We start from the raw sequence: 21276 nt of genomic DNA, 5'->3' as shown, positions 1-21276 counted from the left end.
TTTGTCAAGTTCTTGGCAACTAACTTCACCCCAAAACCAGATGCTTTTATAATAGGAACTGAAAACAAATGTAATAAAGTTAAAGACATTTACCAACTCTGTTAGGTTCATTTTTAGAACCTAATTTATCTCTCAGCTTGTTAAGGTAGAACATTTTTCATCTCATACTAATGGCCTGTCTGTGAACCAGGGCTGTTCATTTCCCTGACAAGTGAGGAATATTAAGATGGCCAGGATGTGAATCTTAGGCTAAGAATTACAATCTTACTGATACTTATTTTTAAAAATTCCTTAGGATAGTTAATACTGGCAATTGAATTATCCTGAACACAAAAAAGAAAATTGAATGCAATTCTGCCCACTGAAAATCATGTCCAGGGATATAAAATATATCAGCGATGGGTTTGGCTGGAGTGAATTTGGGCATTTTGTTCCCAGCAGATCCATGAGACAACTTTTCCATGGAAAACGAAATTTAATGTTATCTAACTAATGCAAAATAATAATAAACAAAGAGAATACACTTGTATCTCCTCTCAGATACAATAAAACACTCAAAGCAATGCAATTTCTAAAATATTCAAGCCTTTACTTTTCCTGGTAGTAGGACCAATTTATCCCTGAGTTTGCAAATAGGAATGCATTTTCCAGAGTTTGGGAGATCTTTTTTGGACCCCGATCTTGAAATTTTTAATTTATTGACATTATTTTCCTGCAGTGCTGACTTCTGTCCCTCTGCAGATTTCAATCTGAAATACTTATCTCTGGAAGCCAAAACTTACCCACAATCATGAACAAGCTATGTTCTCTCTGTCAATAAGAGAAATCAAGTCTCTAAATCAGAGCATGGTGGGATTGAATTGTACCCCTATCATCTACCACTTACAGCTATCAAAGCATATAACTGGATTAGTGGGCAAACAGCTGTATTGCACATGCGTTTAAGCTGTTTTAAACAGCAGGTTTTCTTTCTGCCACAAACCACACCTCTTCAGATAGGAGAACTGCACATTCCAGGGGAAACCAGAATGTATTAATCATTGATAGTCTTTATACAACTTAAATAGGTCCTGTAGCCATTTCATTCCTGGAAATAAATTGCACAGGCTGCATGATAAAATACAGGAGTGAAGTGTTTGGAGTGCCAATACCCCCAGCTCCAGTATGAACTTGCTCCCTGGGAATTTTCACTAAACTTAGCATGGTTGATTACAGCTCCACTCTTTAAGAAATTAATGATATGTATTCATCCCAAATAGGTAGGAATTGGTAGAAATAAGACTTTTTAAATAGAAGTGACGCAGGCAAAGTAGAATACATCTCACTTCTAAATATTAAGAATGCCAGTATGGTATCTAATTGGGAAGGAAGGAAGGAAGGAAGGAAGGAAGGAAGGAAGGAAGGAAGGAAGGAAGGGAGGGAGGGAGGGAGGGAGGGAGGGAGGGAGGGAGGGAGGGAGGGAGGAGGAGGAGGAGGAGGAGGAGGAGGAGGAGGAGGAGAAGGAAGAATCCACTGGATGTTTACTAGTTACTCTAGTTACTCTATCATGCTAATGAAATCTGAAAAAACAATTGGACTTGGTTTCTGGACATTGGGCCAGGGATTTCTGGAAAAGATTGATTCTTGAGAGCGAGGACAGCCGACAAATATAAGAAGTTACTTAATCTGAACAGCTTCAGCCCCAGCTTCAGTAGTTACAATGGATAAGGTACTATAGATGGAGGAGTAGTACAAGCCATCTATCCTGAGCAGCTCCAATAATTCTCTTGCCTTGTCTTCTTTTGCAAGAGAAAAGGTTTATGGCTTGGTTTTCCTTCTGTAGCAGTGGAAAATTCAGCTCTGTGCCCTGCACAGAGACCCAAAATTGAATTTTAGTTGTGCATTATTTCTGCTACTGTGACAATGGGAATTTAAATTAATTAATTAATTAATTAATTAATTAATTAATTAGACAGGGTGTTTTATTACTAACAAACGGATAAGGTACTTTAGATGGGTGGGTGAGTGGGTGAGTTATATCCCTCAAATTGCTACGGCATCAGAATGCCTTGTTCGATTGGATTAGACTGATTTTCATTTTAATTAAATTATTGATTTTTTTTTATTTTGATTTTAATCAAAACTGCAAAAGAAAACCAAAGCAATGCCAACCCTGCAATATAACCAGAATGACTCTGCCAATATAATTATTTTTTTAGCATATCTAGCCTATAATACAATTGAGTATTTATTTATTTTAACTATGGAAAAGGAAGGGGGTTGATCTCAGCTAAAATCCAGTTACCCATAACTGTTGTAATTATAATTATAATAATAATAATTATTATTATTAATACTATTTTTTTTACTGGATAATCAAGTGCCTAGAAATAGCAGGAGTCAGTAGAAACATCAGAAGCTTTGTGCAAAGATTAACGGCACAAGGGAAGACACAGTTGCTGGTCAATGGCGGTAGACTGGAAGAGGAACTTCAAGAGAGGAATCTTTCAAGGAGACTCACTGTCACCACTACTGTTTGTCATTGCACTGATTCCTCTGTCGACAATACTGAACAAATTGGCCATGACTATCAAACATCAAAAACATCTGCCAGGTTATCCCACCTCCTTTACATGAACGATCTGAAGCTGTATGGAAAAACACCATCTTAAATGGAATCGTTGCTCAACACTGTCCGAATATACAGCCAAGATATTGCAATGAAGTTTGGACTCGTGTGACACCCTTACCATCAACAGGGGAAAAATAGTGAAAACTGAAGGAATCAAGAAGCCCAAAGGAAATAACATCAAGAGTCGGGATGAAGAAGATCACTGCAAATACCTGGGCATCCTTCAAGCTGACAACATCAGGCACACTGAAGTCAAGAAGAAGGTTCATAGTGAATACATTATGAGAGTGAAGAAGATCTTAAAAGTCCAAACTCAGTGGAGGAAATACTGTCAGGGTGATTAACACCTGGGCAATTCCAGCATTAGATATATAGCTGGGACTGGACTCAAGCTGAACTAAAAGCCATGGATAGGAAGACCAGAAAAATAATGACAATAAATCATGCCCTTCATCCATGCAGCGATGCTGACAGATTCTACTTACCAAGGAGCATAGGTGGGTGTGGAATGAAGCAAGTACACCAGGCAGTTGGAGAAAGAAAAAGGGCATTGGAAGAATATGTGAAGGACAGTGAAGAAGATGCACTGAAGCTAGTACATCATGAAGGCTTACTGAATACTTTATATAGAATTGCGATTAGTTAATTTTAATATGATATTTATATTTTTATTGTCTTTTTACTGTTTTGGATTTTAATTGAGAGCTGCCCACAGTCACCCGCTGGGCAAGATGGGCAGCATATAAATTTAATAAATAAAATAAAAGACCAAAAAGACCAAACTGGCCTACAAGAAAGACCAAACGAAGAATAGAAAAGAGACGTGGCAAGGCAAAGTATTACATGGCCAGCACAGAAAAAGAAACTAGCAGGCAAAGCAGATAACAAGACCTGGCAATTGCTAAGAGCAGAAAAGGTAAAGAAAGAGACAGAGGGGCTAATTCTGGCTGCACAAGACCAAGCCTGAAGAACAAACGCATATGTAGCTAGAATTGAGAAGACAGCAACAGACAGCAAATGCCGCCTCTGCAAAGAAGCTGTGGACCACCTAGTCAGCTGCTGCAAGAAGATCACACAGACTGACTACAAGCAACGGCATGACAAAGTAGGAACAATGGTGCATTGGAATCTCTGCAAGAAATACCATTTGCCTGCAAGCAAGAACTGGTGAGACCACAAAAAAGATAAAGTAATAGAAAATGAAGAAGCTAAAGTGCTCTGGGACTTTAGAATTCACACAGACAAGCACCTGCCACACAACACCCCAGACTTAACAATTGATGATAAGAAAGACAAAAAAGTCTGGACAGTGGACATTGCAATACCTGGAGATAGCAGAAGAGAAGAGAAAGAACTGGAGAAAAATCACAAAATACAAAGACCTGCAAATAGAAGTAGAACGACTGTGGCAGAAGAAAGCAACGATAGTACCAATAGTAATAGGCGCCTTGGGTGCAATCCCAAAACATCTGGAGCACCACTTGAACACCATCGGCACTGACAAAATCACCTTCAGTCAATTGCAAAAGGCAGCTTTACTCGGAACAGCTTATATCCTGCAATGAGACCTTTAATATTATTAAGCAACAACATCTGCCTTTCCCAGGTCCTTGGGAAGGACTCGATAGGTGGACAAGAATGCCAAATCCAGTCTAAACATCTGGCTGATTGTGTGACCAACCATAATAATAATTAGGCTATGCCAGTTCAGAGCTATATGTCCTGTTCAACTGTCATCATGTTCTTCTCTCTAGCTATTTATGGAGATGGCAGTATGGAAAAGCACAGCAAAGAGAGCCATGGATTGTTCATTTCCTATCTATTGAATATGGTCTGTTTGAGACAAAGCAGCCCTACTAGCTTCCATGGATAAGTAGAGTTTCAAAGAAGCATCATTCCTAACAGCTCTGAAGAAGGGGGGGGGGGGACCGACTAAACACAAGTATCTTCAGTACAGAATGAATACACACACGCGCGCACACACACACACAAAGTGATTAACACATTCCATTAGGACCGCAGAAGTCATAAATTTTATTCAGTGCCAAGTTCTTTCCCACGCAAACCCATTTGAGAAAGAGGCCAGAGACGTGGCTTTGAAGTAATCAAAGTAATCTGGGGAAAAAAAAAGAAAGGGAGGAAAAACAAAGAAAAACAGAGCAGGACATTTGTATAACATCAAGATGCATTTGGGTGTGCACTAAACCCACGGCCGGCTGCCTTGTCTTCTATTTACTCTCCAGGAGCTCCTAGGTTTTGAATCCAAACCATCTCTGATGCATTTCAGCCATATAAGCCAAGATGTGATCAAAAAGATTACTAACAATGTAAGTTCTCGGTGTGGTTTAGTGTGGGGTAATCGTTGCAGAATCTTCTTTGGACCCCCACTTCTGAGTTACAAAAAGAGAACGGTACTCACGGAAACCACATTCACGAAGTCATCGTCAGACAAAGTTTCTAACATTTCAATGACAGACGTTCGGATCAACTTGAGGGTCAATCCGCTGACGCTCCCACTCCTGCCGAAAAGAAAAAAAACAAAGTGTGGTGTCAATAGCCATCATTAGCCGTCAACAGACATCTCATGTGCTATTTTGGCCCTTTAAAGCAAGGCTGGGGAAGCCCCCACAGCCAGTTCTGAGTTACAATCTTAGCTTTTCCATGACTTTGATCTCTTCCGTTCTATCAGCAACAAAATGATGACCTTTTACAAGTTGAACTCAAAGATCTATTTCCTCTGTTGTGCGTACCTGTATGGTGCTTCCAAAGGAGGAGCTTGACAAAGTTTCTAAAACTAGATGAGAAATATATATATGTGTGTATACACACACACACACACATACATACACACACACTCTGTATATATATAAAACACATTATAATCATATTTTAATTTAGATTATTTATGCATTTATTTTAATTTAGATTTATATCCTGCCTTTTCTCCAGGCCAGCCAGACCAATACAAATATGAAGTCCAAATACGGCTCTTAACATTCCTAGAAAAGATGTCTGCAGTTAGGGGGTTCAAAAAGAGAGTCACACGTTAAAAAGGGGAGGACTTCAAAAGCATGGTTTTGGCTGCCATTTTGATTTTCTGACACACCCCCTTCCCTGCCGCCCCCCCCCCCCTGCTGCGGACATCCATGATTCCAAGGGAGTGACCTTCTAAAGAAAAGGTTCAGGAAAAGCAGAAATGAAGCTGCTCTGAACAAGAACAGCCTCCAGATTGTAGCTCAACATTTATTATGGCATCATTTCATATCAATTTCCTTAGCACTGCTTGATGAAAACATCTGGCAGAAGAAAAAAATGGAAAGGCAAATCAATATTTCTACTTCTGGAAAAAAAAACACAACCCTCATGTTACCTGCAATGTTTACTTATCTCCTTTTAATTGTTTTTGTTGTCACTTAAAATGACTTTTACACATATCACCAGAGAGAGGAAGGAAGGAAGAAAACACAAGCATGAAATAATCTCTATGGGGGGAGAATAAATAATGGATGAGAAGTGCTTAAAGGGGGTTGGAAAGGAGATGACAATTTAGCAATGCTGAACTCCATCAAGAGATCTGGGACATAATTTCGAGCCCACAAAGAACTCCGCTCCCTGAGGATCCCAACCGCACTCATTAATTCACCGACAAATCTTTCGCTTTGGGTCCCATCATGTTTGCTGGATTTCATCCCGTCACATGTGCCTGAAAAACGACTGAAATGCACATAATGCAGCCATATGGGTCATTTCTTCCTTTTGCTTAAAAGCAAAAAGCAGATTCCAAGACTGTTCATTAAACATTTCCCGTTCCTAAATTCCTACTCAAAATTCCCCAGCTGTTTTTTTTTTTTAAATTTTTTTGCATAATGGCCAAACAGTCCAATGGTTCTGCTGTAGGGCAAAAACAATTCAGGGATAATTTGGAAAATGTTTCTTCTCTGTCTCTCTCTGTCTGTCTCTCTCCACACACACACACACACACACACACACAACCTTAGAAACTGCTTTGGGATTTCAACCAGTTTCTTTAGGGAGGAAGAGTGGCGAGCACTCTTTTGTTCTGTTGCATTTCATAAGCTTATCAAGCCAAATATTATTTATTTATTCATCTTACTGATATGGCTGTCCATCTCACGAGAAGCATGACTGGGCGGTGTACAATAAAAACGGATAAAAATCTTATCCTTTTCAGCCTTCCCATTTTAAAACATTTTCTGAAGCAGATTTTTTCCCTTTTTCTTTTAACACTCATTGCTGTAAGAATGAAAAACACTTTTGAATCCTCGGTATGAATGCTGAACCTTTTTGGCACTTACGCATCAACTAGAATTAGCATGTCTTTGGGAGAGGCGGCTCCTTGGATATACCTGAAATGAAAAGATAAGTGGATAGAAAAGATTAGACGTTTCTAAAAATGCTTTGTTAGTGTTTGATCTATCGGGGAGGTACTCCTTAAGAATCAAAGAAGCCTTCACTAGGAAACTCATGAAAAACTTCATGTCTATTTAGCGGTCACCTTTCTGGGTAAGCGTGGGTTGGACAACGGCAGAAAGTTCTGAATGCATTTTGGTACACGATGTTCCAAGCTTCAGTAACATAAAAGGTAGAAAAGATTTCATAAAAAGAAAATTAATTGACATGGTGTCTGATTCCAAAAGCTAAACCCTAAAGTTCAGTGTAGATGTGATGCAGAAGATTCTTGATTAGGAACTTCATTTGAGTTCAATTGCTTGCTTGCTTGCTTGATGTATGAATTAACAATCCTTTGAAGGTGGGGAAACATAGCTCTCTGAAAAATTTGTCCTGTGTTCTCTCTTCAATCTAAATTGCTTTGTCCCTTGCCTTCCACAGAGCCGCTAATAGAAAGTCTGAAGGGGGGTGGGTGGGTGGGGAGGCAAAAAAACTGCCACCCTTTTCTCCCACAGCTCCATTTTCCAAACTTCAAAGCAACCCACTCCTCCTTTAATTAAGAAATCTGAAAACACAGAGGTGCTAAGAGGCACTCCCAAATCACATTTAGTTAATTCTGGTGGCTGCTTTGATTAGTTTATTTGATATTTTAATTAAAGTTTTTATTTTATTGCATATAGTAATTCTTGCTCAAACTGTTCACTGTGATTTTTAACGTACTCAAACTGCTTGCAGAAAACTGGGTTCTCAAACTGCCTTTCAGAATTTGAAAGCCAGCTAACCAAATAGGGCAAATTTTTTATAACATATACACCTTGGCAGATTTTGGTGGACTTTGGTGGATTTGGATACAGGAAAGATAACAGCAAGCTCATGGATACATATCTGAAAATAATTTTGAAGGAAATAAATGTTCACTTCTATACACAACTTCCTGGAGGCTTCTATCTTTCCAGTATAAGAAGTGAGCATTTTTAAAAATGCTTCTTATTAAAGGTGGCCTGGTGATGATTTTATAAATAGAGGATTAAGTAAATATAAAGGTTAACCTGCCTGGGGCAGCATTTGTCCAAACTACAAAATAAAAATCAGACATGTGAGTGAGTGTGCAGACTTGTGTGATTTTAGTACAAGTCTTCAGGTTCACTGAAACCTTCCTTCTGGACCTTTTATATATCAGTATCTATCCTCTTCTTCTGAACCGTGTGTCTGAAACCTCCAAGGACTGAAAAAAAAGGTAATTCTTAAACACAACCAAGCTAAACACCATGCATATCTTACAGCCAATTGTCCTATTGCTTTGTGCCACACAGGCTTGCAAATGAGCATGTTAAAGTGAAAACCTTTTGTGACAGAAGCTCTCCCACTTAATGCTGAAGGAAAGAAAACATGAAATTACTTGGATTCTACTAATTTAAAGACAAGGAGGGAAAGGAGAAAACAAGAAAAGTCAAACTCCGTAAATATGCAAGTGTGACTTACCACGGTCTTCTACGGACATCATACAGATCTATCTTGTTCTGGGTTCGACTCTTGTCCACCCAAGGGGATGCTGAAGATAAAGAAGAAACACAACAGAAATAGAATTACAGTGAATAATTACATCTAGGATTAATGTATATTTTAAAACACTATTTAAAGCACAGTTTCACAGCAGCAGTTAATCTCACCACAGTTTCACTAGTGCAGTCCTGTATTCACATTTGACAGGGGGACTGTGGCACACAGATAAATTTGCAATCCTATACATATGTTTCTGAAAGTTAGGTCGAATTAATACAGGTAATACTTTCAGATAACACACATAAGGTTGTAGTTTAAAAGAACAGACCATTTCAGGGAAGAACGGGGATCTATTGCTTGTTGACAATCATTTCATCCTTAATCATTTATTCACATCTTTTCACTCCATCCTATTACAATACAAATGATTGGGTTTAAAACATAGAATGTAGACTGAATAAATTGGCTCCAAATTTCCATACATGCTTTTCATATCAGGAATGCCTTTTTCAAATTACTAGGGTGTCTTTCGATTAAAAGCATTTTTAGAAATCTAACCCACATTTTAAAGAATTACAGTGCTACTACTGGATTACCGTCATGACTTTGGGCTTGCTTCTCCCACAATATCAGCCCTATACTTCATCTTAAGATTCATTTGAAACAAAGAAAACTTTGAAATTCAAGCTATGATTTGCCAGTTCTGGGCCATGTTTCTTCTTTTATAAGTTGCGGTGCAACATATTAAAGTTCTCATGATGTATATTTCTCCCCAGTAGCAGCCAAGGAGAAGGAATTACATGGGAATTTATATAACAATAGGGCTGCGCACACTCCATAAACAATTCAGAAGAAGTGCGTCAGAGTTCATGTGATCATGAATTCAACACTTTTCTGCTACTCGTTAACATAGCCACATCTTTTTACAGGCTTCCACAGGGGCCTACAGGAAAGATGTGGTTGCCTTAATGAACAGCAGAATTCCAAAACATCTCTTGAATCTTTTTTGAAGCATGTAGTGACACCAGGAAGGGAGTCTGCTGACTCCTTTTGGTTTGGCAATAAGGAACTTGACAAAAGGCTTTCTTAGACATCTGAAGCCTGATGTTCTTTGTCACTTGTAATTCTGATTTAGTCATACCACAGAATAACATTAGTCAGGAACATTCCTTCATCATATAATAAGGTATTTCTCTTGCAGGTGAACTGAACAGCAATGAATCTCCTAAAAGTATACATTGTATAAAGCTTCCTAGAAATGTTCTAAGAAAAGCAGAAGGTTTTTAACTATTTTTACTAAGTCCCTTTGTCCCCATCCATACTCCTTCACTGTTTACTGGTTCCTTAATAAGAGCAAACATTTGTAATCAGTCCAAATTGAAGCAGTTTGAGGCTGAAGCTCCCAATCTATGAAGATTGACCTATCAACATTTACTCTACAACTCATTACATTTAGTGAAAAGATCTTAATCATAATTATGCCAGATACTTCTCAATCAAACTGAACCCAAATTTACAGCAGAGCAACTTATTTACAAGCGCAAATTGTAGTTTTTTTTTTACTAAGATCTACAAAAATTATGGGAGCAATGAGAACAAGTCATGCATTCTGCAAAGCACATCTAAGTATTGCCTATAGCTAAATTAAACTTTCTATAGTTTATGGGCTTGCTATCTTGATTTTTGAAACTCTGATAAAAGATAACTTGAGATAGGGATTTTAGATCAGAATGTAGTAAACTGACTTAAGAGAAGCTGAACTCTAACTTCATAATCTATGGACTATATACAATTCTAATTATGATAAATATTCTAAACTATAAAATATGAGCCCATATACAGTAAAGATGTAGGGTTATATACTGTAGTCTCCTTTCCCAAAGACTTCTACAGTCTCTACAGGGAACATTTGACTTCATTTCATATACATAACCACTTACAGTAAAATAAATTTCACAGAAGAGTTTTTTATAGAAAGCAAATTACAGGAAATACAGTAAAGTCCCTCAAGTTTCAATAGCAGAAGAGAATGTCTGTAGCTCAGGGTTGAACTGTGGAGTTCTTGGTGCTCTCGGAGCTTGCTTGTTGCTTGTGGACCTTTCATGACCCAACTAGGTAATCTCATCAGTGCCAGTGAGTGTGGGGTTTGCTCCCTGTTTACATACAGTACCTTGAACTCCATCAGGTTTCTCCAACCATCCAAACAATAGCTAGACCCAAATACCTTGCTCCTTGAGGCAAAGGAGAGAAGGCTGTCCCATCACTGATTCCACATGCAAAAACCAGATAAACTGATAGACTCAAAACCCAGCAGTAGCAACAATGTAAGATTAGAACGGGGTAGCTTGAAAGAGTGGTGGGGAGATTAAAGATTGCATGACAAATTGGGCTTATCAAAAATGTATAAAAGTATTTCAAAACAGTGCTGGAAATGTGAAAAGCATGAGAAGACATGGTGGACTTGTGAGAAAGCTGAGAAATTCTGGGTAAAAATTCATATAATGATGCAAAGGATTTTAACAATTAATATTGCTAAGAAACCAGAACTTTTCTCATTGGGACTCACGGATAATGAATTATAAAAAAGATCATGGTAAATTGATACTGTACATGGTAACTGCAGCAAGATTATTGTACGCACAATGATGGAAGAATAATAAACTTCTCACAGTGGAGGAATGGATTGTGAAACTTGTCAGAATTTGCAGAAATGGCAAAACTGAACTATTTGGTCAGTGAACAAACAACAACATCTTTTTTGGAAGACCAGAAGCCTTATATGGACTTTTTACTGAAAGGAGAAAAAATGATTTATGGATTTGAAGACTAAGATGAAGACTAAATGAGGGGGTGAAGGGATTTGTAAATTATTTAAGGAGGGACAACAAGTTTGTAATTATCTGTCGAAAAGAAGGTCAGAAGTCATCTATATGTTTCTTAACCTTTCTTGCACATTTGTTGTTGTTGTTTGATTTGTTATTATTATATGAACGTTTTCAATAAATATAATTTAAAAGAGAGAGAGAGAGAGGTGGGGATATAAGGTCAAAAGGCAGGTGTGAGTCTGTCTATACTGTGCTCCTCTGTGAATAATGTAGCCATCTCTTTCTGTCTAACAACAGAGCTAGCCCTGATGACAACAGTACATTAGAAGAAAGAGAGTTAACTTTTGCAATAAGTAATTTCATACAAATTGGGATGCTTTTATCGACTACAAAGCACCCCCCCCTTTTTTTTAACTCAGGGAAAACACATCTCCATTAGCTTTCATGGCCTAAGCAGTACAATATTTATATCTAAGTAAGGGTTGTAGTTAATGTCGCACATATCGCTTTCCTTCTCAGCAATTCATAATCAATCAAGGATCTGATATTTTTTTTTAATGAACAGTTTTCCGTTTTCATGTATTGAACACTTTGAAGAAAATATCAAGTATAAGAGAGGACATGGGAAAAGAGTAGAAGAATGTAATAGGGATAAATAAAATCTCATGGAGGTTATAGTTTCCTAAAATATCATTAATTAATTATGAATAATTTTATCTATCTATCTATCTATCTATCTATCTATCTATCTATCTATCTATCATTAAGAGATTAGGAATCACCACTGAACTCAACTTAAAAATGAGTAACAAGACCATAAGCAACACAATATAAATTGAAAGTTACTACAAAGCCTTCAGGAAGACCATAGCTTCTCTTTCTATTCTCTTAACGTTGACCTGTATTAGCTTGCAAAGAGTTCCTTGTCAAATCACAATAATGATTGCTAAGCATTGACGTGTATGGATTTTGTTTTCAGTTGTATAAGCTTATTCATCTTTATCTGGCATCATCACTTGTAAGATCATGGCAACTGTATTTTCCTGTAACAGCTTTCGGGGGGAAAAATAGTAGGATACTAATACTAAAGGGACTTATATTCTTTTTATGCTTTCTAGTGCCTTGTGAAAACTGTGATCTTGAAGGGTGGCTAACAAATAACCTGAAAGAATAGATAAAAAATAAACTAAAAAGTGTCTCAAACAATACCGTTTTCATTAAATTCCAATTGCTGTGATCAATCATTTCCATGATGGAAAATCATGTACCAAACCGAGCTTGTTTTGTAGAGTGTTTATAATCGAGACTTAGCCATCAATACATTCATTGCTTCAAAAGTATGGTGTATGTTTTTGGTCAATTATGTTTGTTGGTTTTATTGACTTTAGGCATTTTTCATTAGGCTTACCATGGATGTTTTAGTTTGCTCCTGGATGTATTGTAACTCACTTGCAGTGGGATGTAAACATAATAAATAAATAAATAAATAAATAAATAAATAAATAAATAAATTTATTTATTTATTTATTTATTTATTTGCAAATGTTAAAAATAAAGTATAAGAATAATTTAAAAAGAATTTCCTTCTTATTTTGCTTATATAAAATTACGGATGAAGAACATGGTATTTATAAGCTAGTAATTGTTGGACTATTATTTCATACCTCTCTAGACTACCGCAACACACTCTACATGGGGATGCCTTTAAAGACCATGCAGCAGCTTCACATGGTGCACAATGAAGTGGCCCAGGTGCTCATGGGTGCAGACCAGTAGTATTGTGGGGGGGGTGCATTGGCTTCCTATTCACTTCCAAGTGCATTTAAAGTGCTGGTTTTAACATATAAAAATCCTTTATAGCTTGGCACCACATTACCTGCAGGATCTAACTTCTCACTGGAGTTGGCCTAACCACTTTCACTGTGCCAGGAGAAGCAGCTGGTTGTCCCCATTTCAAGAGATCAGGTGGCCTGAAACCTGGAGGCATGGCTTTTCTGTAATTGAGCCAGCCATCTGGAATGATCTCCCACTAGAAGATGATTGTCCCCAGCTTTAGTCTCCTTCCAGAAGCAGTTGAAAATGGTGCTTTTCCAGAGGGAGCTTGAAGGTTGATGGTTTGGGTTGTACATTTTTGTTTGTTTATTTGTTTGTTTAGTATTATATATTGTGTTATTATTATGTTACATCTTGTGAGTTGCCAAGAATCTATTCATGACTGTGGCAGGATGTAAATCTGAATAATAAATAAATAAATAATTTGTTTCCCAGGAGCTTCTGCCAGTACAGTAATGGTGAGAGGTGCTGGGAATTGACATCTGAAGAATTATAGGTTCCCATTCTTGAGATATACATTCAAATGAGGCTGTATTGGGTGACTCAATTTACTTCAGCTCATATATTTTCATATCTCACCAACTTTAATTACATACGGTTGGCTCAGAAGAATGCAAAGGACTGCAGCCTTAGGAATCTATTTATTTCAATTGTTAATACATAAAGCCATACTTTATTTAAAAAAAAAATAAGAGGGATGTAAAAATATTTGATTTTGGCTCGAAGAAGCACTAATTCCTAGATTTGTTCAAAACTGACCATATTCCATTACTGTAGACTGTTCTTGTAGGAGATATAAATTATGGATTTTCAAATTAGCTTTTTCTGTACAACCATAAATATATGAGATTACTATGTCACCCCTTAAATTTCAATACCATTAAAGAAAATTAATTTAATGAGAGGGAAATAAATTACAACCAAAACTCTCTAGCTTATTTTATGTCCTTATTCTGTTTTATTTAGAAGATGCTTAATTATTTGTGGCAATTCGTTTCTCTAATGAAAATCTGTAATGCAGAACAGAATTATAGGCAAAATAGTATAATTCCAGTGGTTGTCCAAAAAACACCAATAACTATCACCCAAATCAGTAGGTGAAAATACGTAAAAAATGTAACAATGGAAGAAGAAAGCTAAGTAAAATTTTGGGCAGAGCATGAAGTTGCCCCAAGATTTTTTATCTTTTTCCATTAAAAGAGTTTGTGGCTGTCGTTCCCGGGGGAATAATAATAAGAGAAAGCAATATCATCTCCTTATACTATATGAAAGGATAGTAAGGAAAGTTCCTAGATACAGTCATCAATAGCTACAAACAGAGTAAGGCAAAATTCCTTTCCAAAATTCTGGAGAGACAATATGGGCCAGTGTTTCTCAACCTTGACAACTTTAAGATATGCCGACTTCAACTCCCCAAATTCCCCAGCCAACAAGGTTAGCAACCCTAACCCCTTATGGAATTTTTGCATAAAAAAGACAATGATTTTGTGACTTATAGTTTTGACGATTAGAAAGAATAGGTTATAGAAAGAATTATGATGTAGTCGTACAAAGAGAGGTTTGATTAGAATTGTATGTATAACTGCTGAGAGGAAGATCGGAAGCCATTTCTTAATATTTCTTTTCATATTTTCTGTTCTGTTCTGTTTTTTATTTTTTCTATCTCCTTTTTTCTTTGTCTCTTTCTTTCTTTCTTTTCTCTTCTCCTTCACATTGACTATCTTTTTTCTTTGAATGTACTTATATTTGTAAAATCTTTTAATAGAAATTATTTGTTTTAAAAGAAGAACCACTACACTAAACTGGCTCTCTAACAATCTAAGACGCTTTGATATTTTGATTATTATTATTCTATTACCTACATTTGCTAAGACTGATAGAAACAATAGTCCAAAAGAGGTGAAAAGCATTAGATTGCCTGTCCCACTAACTTAGCTATTTAGCATCTGTATATTATAGTTGGAAGTGAAGTGGAAGTAAGATCGATACAGAAAGATTAACAAAAGAACATTTTTCACACAGTACCTGTGTGAAATACACAATATTTTGGGTATTTAATCCCAAAAATACCACCAGGTATATTTGGGATTAAATGTTGCAGAATTTTGCAGAATACTAGGAAAAATTCTAATGGAATGGAATTAAACCAACAGAATGTAACTGAGGTATCATACAACTGTGATATTGCAAAGGGAATTAACAACACGCTAATGTGAAATGGAGTTTTGCAGCTTAGGGGACCTTCCCTTAACCACACTGCTACATAAGTAATGAGATCTAGGCTAGTGAATTAACTACATATTTTCAGACCTTCCAACCCCCAAAAGAAGCCTTTAAATTTTAACTGGTAAAATGAAAATATCACTTTCCCAGAAATGCATAAGCATGCAGTAAAGGGCCCCCTTTTAACTCTATTTTTCTAAGAGCTCAGATTCATTTTGCAGTTTTATATCAGCCAGTCTTGTATTACTTGCTACATGGTAATAAGTCCAATATCGTGGAAAAACGATTACCTGCCAGTAATAGTTAACACAACAGCAGCTGTGCACAGTGACGCTTTCATTTAGAGAGATCGCATTTTATTTTATTATCAATTGATTTTCAAAGCTGATCCATTATTTATTTGCTTAAGCAGATGGGAAAATCTCCATGTTCGAGCAAAGGGAGCTCCCCCAATCTAAGCCAGTCAGATTTTACATAAAAATAGAAATGCAAAAAGAAAAAAGAAATATAAGGATATAAATGAATGTGCATGTCAAAGAAAATGTCAAAGAAAGTGCAAACTTAAAAAAAAAATTGAATCAAGTGATCAAAGAATTTGCAATATTTTACATCTTATTCGAATTATAAATATCTTCTTGAATTATCAGCATTATTTCTGCTCTTCTCGGTATCATTCAAGCAACATATATGAACACAATGCCTGGTGCTAGGGCTGGGTATTGAAGATGCTAAGAATTTTTTTCCCCATTGTGCTGAGAGTGCTTTAATTTAAAAAGAGTGTAGTCAATAAATTGCTCTTGACACTTTCATTTCCTAAAACACAAGGTGGGGTTTGTCCTAATAAACGAGGAACAGGAGACTGGAAGACCTTAAGGGAGACTGGACAACACAGAAATTAAACAAATTTTAGCAACCAATGGAAAAAAAAATTGTGCTGCTTCCACAGTAGTGTATAATGAACTATTGATTTACAATTGTAATCTAAATTACATCTGTAATTAAGAATAATACCAAAGGAAGAACTGTGAAGAATGTGGAATGGACCATCTTTTGGCATCCAGCAAAATTTAATCCAAGTTACCATGTAAAGTTCATGTGGACTGGTGTGTCTCAGTACTGTCAGTCATCTTTACACCCAGTCCAAGTAAAACAGATGCTGGAAGAGTGGGGCTGGGTTTTCATAGTCCCAGACTACTAGAAAGGCAAGAGAACCATACTAACTATAAATTACAAGTCTATTAGGTTCTTGAATATTCCACATAAATGCTATGCAAAGAGCCTATTTGGGAAAGTACTGGATAAACTGAAAGATGAGAACAATTTGGCAGAAAAACAAGATAGCTCTAAGGACAAGAGGTCAGGAGAAGACCGATGTCACATCCTATAACACCTAGATCTTGCTCAAATATTCAAGGACCCCACTAGGGCTCCCCATGTAACCTTCAAGAATATAAAATCAGCTTTTGAAGAAAAGACTGTGGAAATATTGGGACAATCTTCCAATGACTGGTGACACACTACATCCTAAACCAACGTATGACCTCTTGCAAAGACTTCATGTAGACATTTAAAAGTAGGAGGGGAAAGAACCAAGCCCTACAGGATTTCACAAACCAATAGCCATCAGGGTTACATCTTCGCCCCCATCACTGACTGGAACCACTTGCTGAGATACTGTGATGGAATGGAATTATGAAGGCCAGACTCAGGGAGAAAAACATTTTCTTTCATCTCCTGAGGCGCAAGGGAGAGATAAGAAGATGAGACTGGCAGCTCCCTGAGGAATGTTCACAGTGTTGTGGCTGGCATTACTTGGGAACTGGGGTTTGAGTCTGGGAAGATTGATGTCAAGTCTAGCCCAAGGAACTCCAAGAGACCATGTAAATTCAGTCCAGCAATGTTTATTAGCTACAACCTCTAGCAAGAATCTTCCCAGACTCAAACCCCAGTTCCCAAGTAATGCCAGCCACAACACTGTGAATTCCTCAGGGAGGTGCCAGTCTCATCCTCTTGTATCTCCCATGCTCCTCTGGCGAGCTAAGAAAATGTTTTTCTCCCTGAGTCTGGCCTTCATAATTCCATTCCATCAAGATACTAATGTAAAATAGAATCCCCAATCCCTAACCCTTGCAGTCTGTCCATAAGGATATCATAGTCCATGGTACCAAAATCTGCTGAGATTATCATATTGGCCCCTGCCAATATCCAGTCCAAATTTATAGGAGCCCATTGCACTGAGATGTTTTCATGCCTGCTTCTGAACCAGGGAGGTCCTCCATTCAGGTTGAAACTCATTTCTATCATTCCAATTAATGGTTTTACTACTTTTTCCCAAAAGATTTGGGAGAGTCTAATCTAGGATGGTTTCAGTTTAGCCCCCCAAAAGCAATGGAAGGAGCTACATATCATTTCAAGTTCTTTTCCCACCTTTTGACTGGACTACTTGAAGAATGGTTATTGGATATTTACCTTCAAAGATATGAGCATGGTTCTTCTACTCTTTAGGAGGGAATAGACAGGAGAGGTGTATCACCAGCCTACTATGTATTTAACCTCACATGAATAAACCAAAGGAGGACATTTATTGTCATGTGGTTCAATGTTTTACCTTTAGCTCTCAGGAGAGAAAAACTTGTAATATTCATATAGATTAAATGTTCCTTCCTATATGAACAAAGAGGACTACATTCAATAACATACACAGTTTGATGCCCTTATATTATTCAATACAGATTCGTCCAACAATTTATATATCCCCTTTTATGGAGATATATAAGAGAGGAAGAAAGGAAGATATATATTAGATGGAGTAAGATCTAGCAGATCAATATGAAGAACTGATAATTATGTTTGGGCTAGGCATTGATTGAACAAGCCGGTTCAATATATTAAGAAGTATTAACACTGCACTTGTTGACTCCTCATGTTGACTCCTCAAAACATGTACAGTATATACATTTTCTTCTCCCTTATTTCAATTTTAATATTTCTGTCTGATCTTAGAAAATAATGTTTTATCTAATCCAAATTACTTGCTTTTTTACCATTTCCCTTAGAACCACTAAGGAAACTGTATGGTTTCTCCCTCTCTAAAGGCAGTGAAAGCAATCCTAGGAACATTTTTTTATATATCAATAGAAAAGAAGTGTCCATTAATATTTTTCCACTGAGCATTTCATTCATTCTCCAAATTGCATCTGATGGCAAGATCTGGTATCTCAAGGACATTCCAAAGAATGGATCAAGCAAGACAGAATCTATATCCAATTGATGTTTCTGTCATTCCCATCACATAACAATCTCTTTCAGTTAAAACCATGTAAGTTCTTAACATTTGCAGTATGGTGGGAATGAACAAGGGATGTGTGATTTGGTAGAAATTTGGTCAGCTATACTATAAGTACTATTTTGTTCTAACATGGATTTTTAACCTTTTTTCTCTAATTTACTTGTAACTCTATTGCTGCAATGTGCTCTACATGGGGCTACCCTTGAAGAGTATCCAGAAGCTACAGCTAGTCCAGAATGCAGCCATGTGGGCTATTTTTGGAGCCCCAAGAAGGGCCCATGTAACGCCGTTGCTCCACGAGCTGCATTGGGTACCAGTCTGCTTCTGGGTCCAATTCAAGGTGTTGGTTGTCACCTTTAAAACCCTACATGGTATGGGACCAGGTTACCTAAGGGACCGCCTTTTCCCCATGACTTCAACCCATTCCACTCAATCACACAAAGAGGGCATGCTTCAGACCCCTGCAATAAGAGAACTTTGATTAGTGGGGTCCAGAAGGTGGGACTTCTCTGTGGTACCCCCACTCTCTGGAATATTCTGCCCCTGGAGGTGAGATTGGCCCCCTCACTCCTGGCCTTCTGGAGGGCTTTGAAGACCTGGTTCTTCCTCTTGGCCTGGGGTGGGGAGGGAATACTTCAAGCATGGGGATGGCTAGCCCCATAGAGGCCTGCTGTCTTCAGCCCCAGATCCTTCATCTTCTTGGACTCTCTTCCTCTTTTTTAGTAATGTTTTTAAAATTTTTCTGTTTTATGTATTTATATGTATTTGTGGTTTTAATGTTTTGTGTGAACTGCCCAGAGTCCCCCATTGGGGGGAGATGGGTGGGGGAGAAATTTAATAAACAAACAAACAAACAAACAAACTCTTCCTGACGTACAAAACTGGATACTACTTTTCTCAAATATTTGTAGCTGTTAACATAAATTCCACAACAATTTGTTTTTTTCAATGTAAATTTCTGTGGTCTTGATATGTGAGTGTGTGTGTGTGTGCATGAGCGCAAATTTTCCCTGATGAAGACTGGATCTAGAGAAAGCTTTGTTTTGATCTACTGTATCATTTTCCTTTGGAGGAAATGATGCTCCTTCTTCTTCCCCAAATAAGAACTCAGCACCAATTATTCCAAGATGGAAAAGTACTTGAAAACTCTCTTTGCTGACTATTCATTTTTACCCACACTGCCTTTATTCCAGAGGGAAAAAGCATGAGTTCTGCTCAACCAGGACTTGGAGTTGTCTAAAACATTGCTTCTTAAAGATGATTATATTATTACTGTTGGCTGCACAGTCAGCCAGATGCTTAGACTGGATTTGGCATTTTTATCCACCTATCGAATCCTTCCCAAGGACCTGGGATAGGCAGATGTTGTTGTTTGATGGTGTTAGGGGTATCGTCACAGGATATAACCTGCTCCAAGTAAAGCTGCCTTTTGCAGTTGACTGATGAGGATTTTGTCAATGCCAATGGTGTTCAGGTGGTGCTCCAGATGTTTTGGGATTGCACCTAAGGCACCTATTACTATTGGTACTATCTTTGCTTTCTTTCGCCATAGTCATTCTACTTCTATTTGCAGGTTTTTATATTGTGTGATTTTCTCCAGTTCTTTCTCTTCTATTTCTCCAGGTATTGTAATGTCCACTATCCAAACTTTTTGTCTTTCTTATATTACTATTATTATTATTTTTTTAAAAATGGTTCTTTCTTCATAAACTGAATTGGGGAAAACGTAGGAAAAAATAAGCGAGGACAATTTGCATTCAGAAAAAAATTGCACTGACAACTATACACAAGCACACGTTATGGGGATTTTTGCAGACATATAACCAGAGAGAAATGGACATTAATGCACTTCTTTTAATGGCATTCATTATGTTGTGATGAAGTCTGTTTTAGTGGATATTCAAAATCCAAATACCTGTAGGGTGAGCCTGTGGGGTGGGGTTGAATGTGATTTCCACATATCCACAGAATTGTAAACAAAAGACTGGCAAGTGGAAATTCAGGAGGGGAGGAGAAATTCTCTTTATAGAGAGTTTGTATTCTCTCTAGAAAGCAGCATGAAACACGACTGACTTTTTCTGTTGCCTTGAGACGGTTGAGGCTGATTGACCCTGCCCTATGCCAGCCATTTGCTGCAATTGATTTTCAAGAGAAGATTGATAAACTGTATGCTGCTGTAATCTAATCAAAAGGACACCCAGAGATGGATATATATAATGGGATACATAATGTAAAAGGCACCAGGAGAAAGAATCTTTGGAAATCAGCTCTCTGTGAGAATCACTAAAGAATTCCAAGCAATTTGAGAACGTTCCAACAAAATGCAGCTATTGGATTTCTCTTCTCTGCTGTAAATTTTCTCTGTTTGGTAAATTCACAGATATCGACCTATTTGATAGAAGATGCATGGTTTTAACACAGCATAATTTCTGTTTTCAATCATAAAGGATTATACAGTACAAACCCAGGCTAGTGGATAGATTCTTAAGTTCTGGCCCATGAGATATCTTGAGATTTGAGGGGTGTGAATTGCCAAGACATGTCACCTTGCTTTGAAACAGCAAAATGACTCATGCAGCGGC

The 21276-nt window shown here is 37.4% G+C and overlaps 1 protein-coding gene across 4 annotated transcripts in view; it reads right to left on the bottom strand.

Moving 5' to 3' along the window:
• CACNA2D1 (calcium voltage-gated channel auxiliary subunit alpha2delta 1) overlaps positions 1–21276 on the bottom strand; it is a 408632-nt gene that overhangs the window by 99859 nt on the left and 287497 nt on the right. For all 4 annotated transcript variants that reach the window (XR_015795109.1, XM_088134901.1, XM_088134900.1 and 1 more), the window contains 3 exons: positions 8504–8573; positions 6928–6978; positions 5031–5130 (listed from right to left, as the gene is read on the bottom strand). Coding sequence is in view for 3 of the 4 variants with exons in the window: in XM_088134901.1 (XP_087991027.1) it covers positions 5031–5130; positions 6928–6978; positions 8504–8573 (221 nt within the window). In the remaining variant the exon portion in view is untranslated. The remainder of the gene's footprint in view (positions 1–5030; positions 5131–6927; positions 6979–8503; positions 8574–21276) is intronic.

The sequence above is a fragment of the Python bivittatus genome, unplaced genomic scaffold, assembly GCF_059951505.1.
Source record: "Python bivittatus isolate LINGU-HERP-01145 unplaced genomic scaffold, Pbiv_v1 ctg000120_np1212, whole genome shotgun sequence".
Lineage (NCBI taxonomy): Eukaryota > Metazoa > Chordata > Lepidosauria > Squamata > Pythonidae > Python > Python bivittatus.
The sequence above is the reverse complement of the archived record's forward strand: the minus strand, read 5'-3'. Positions and strand labels throughout refer to the sequence as shown.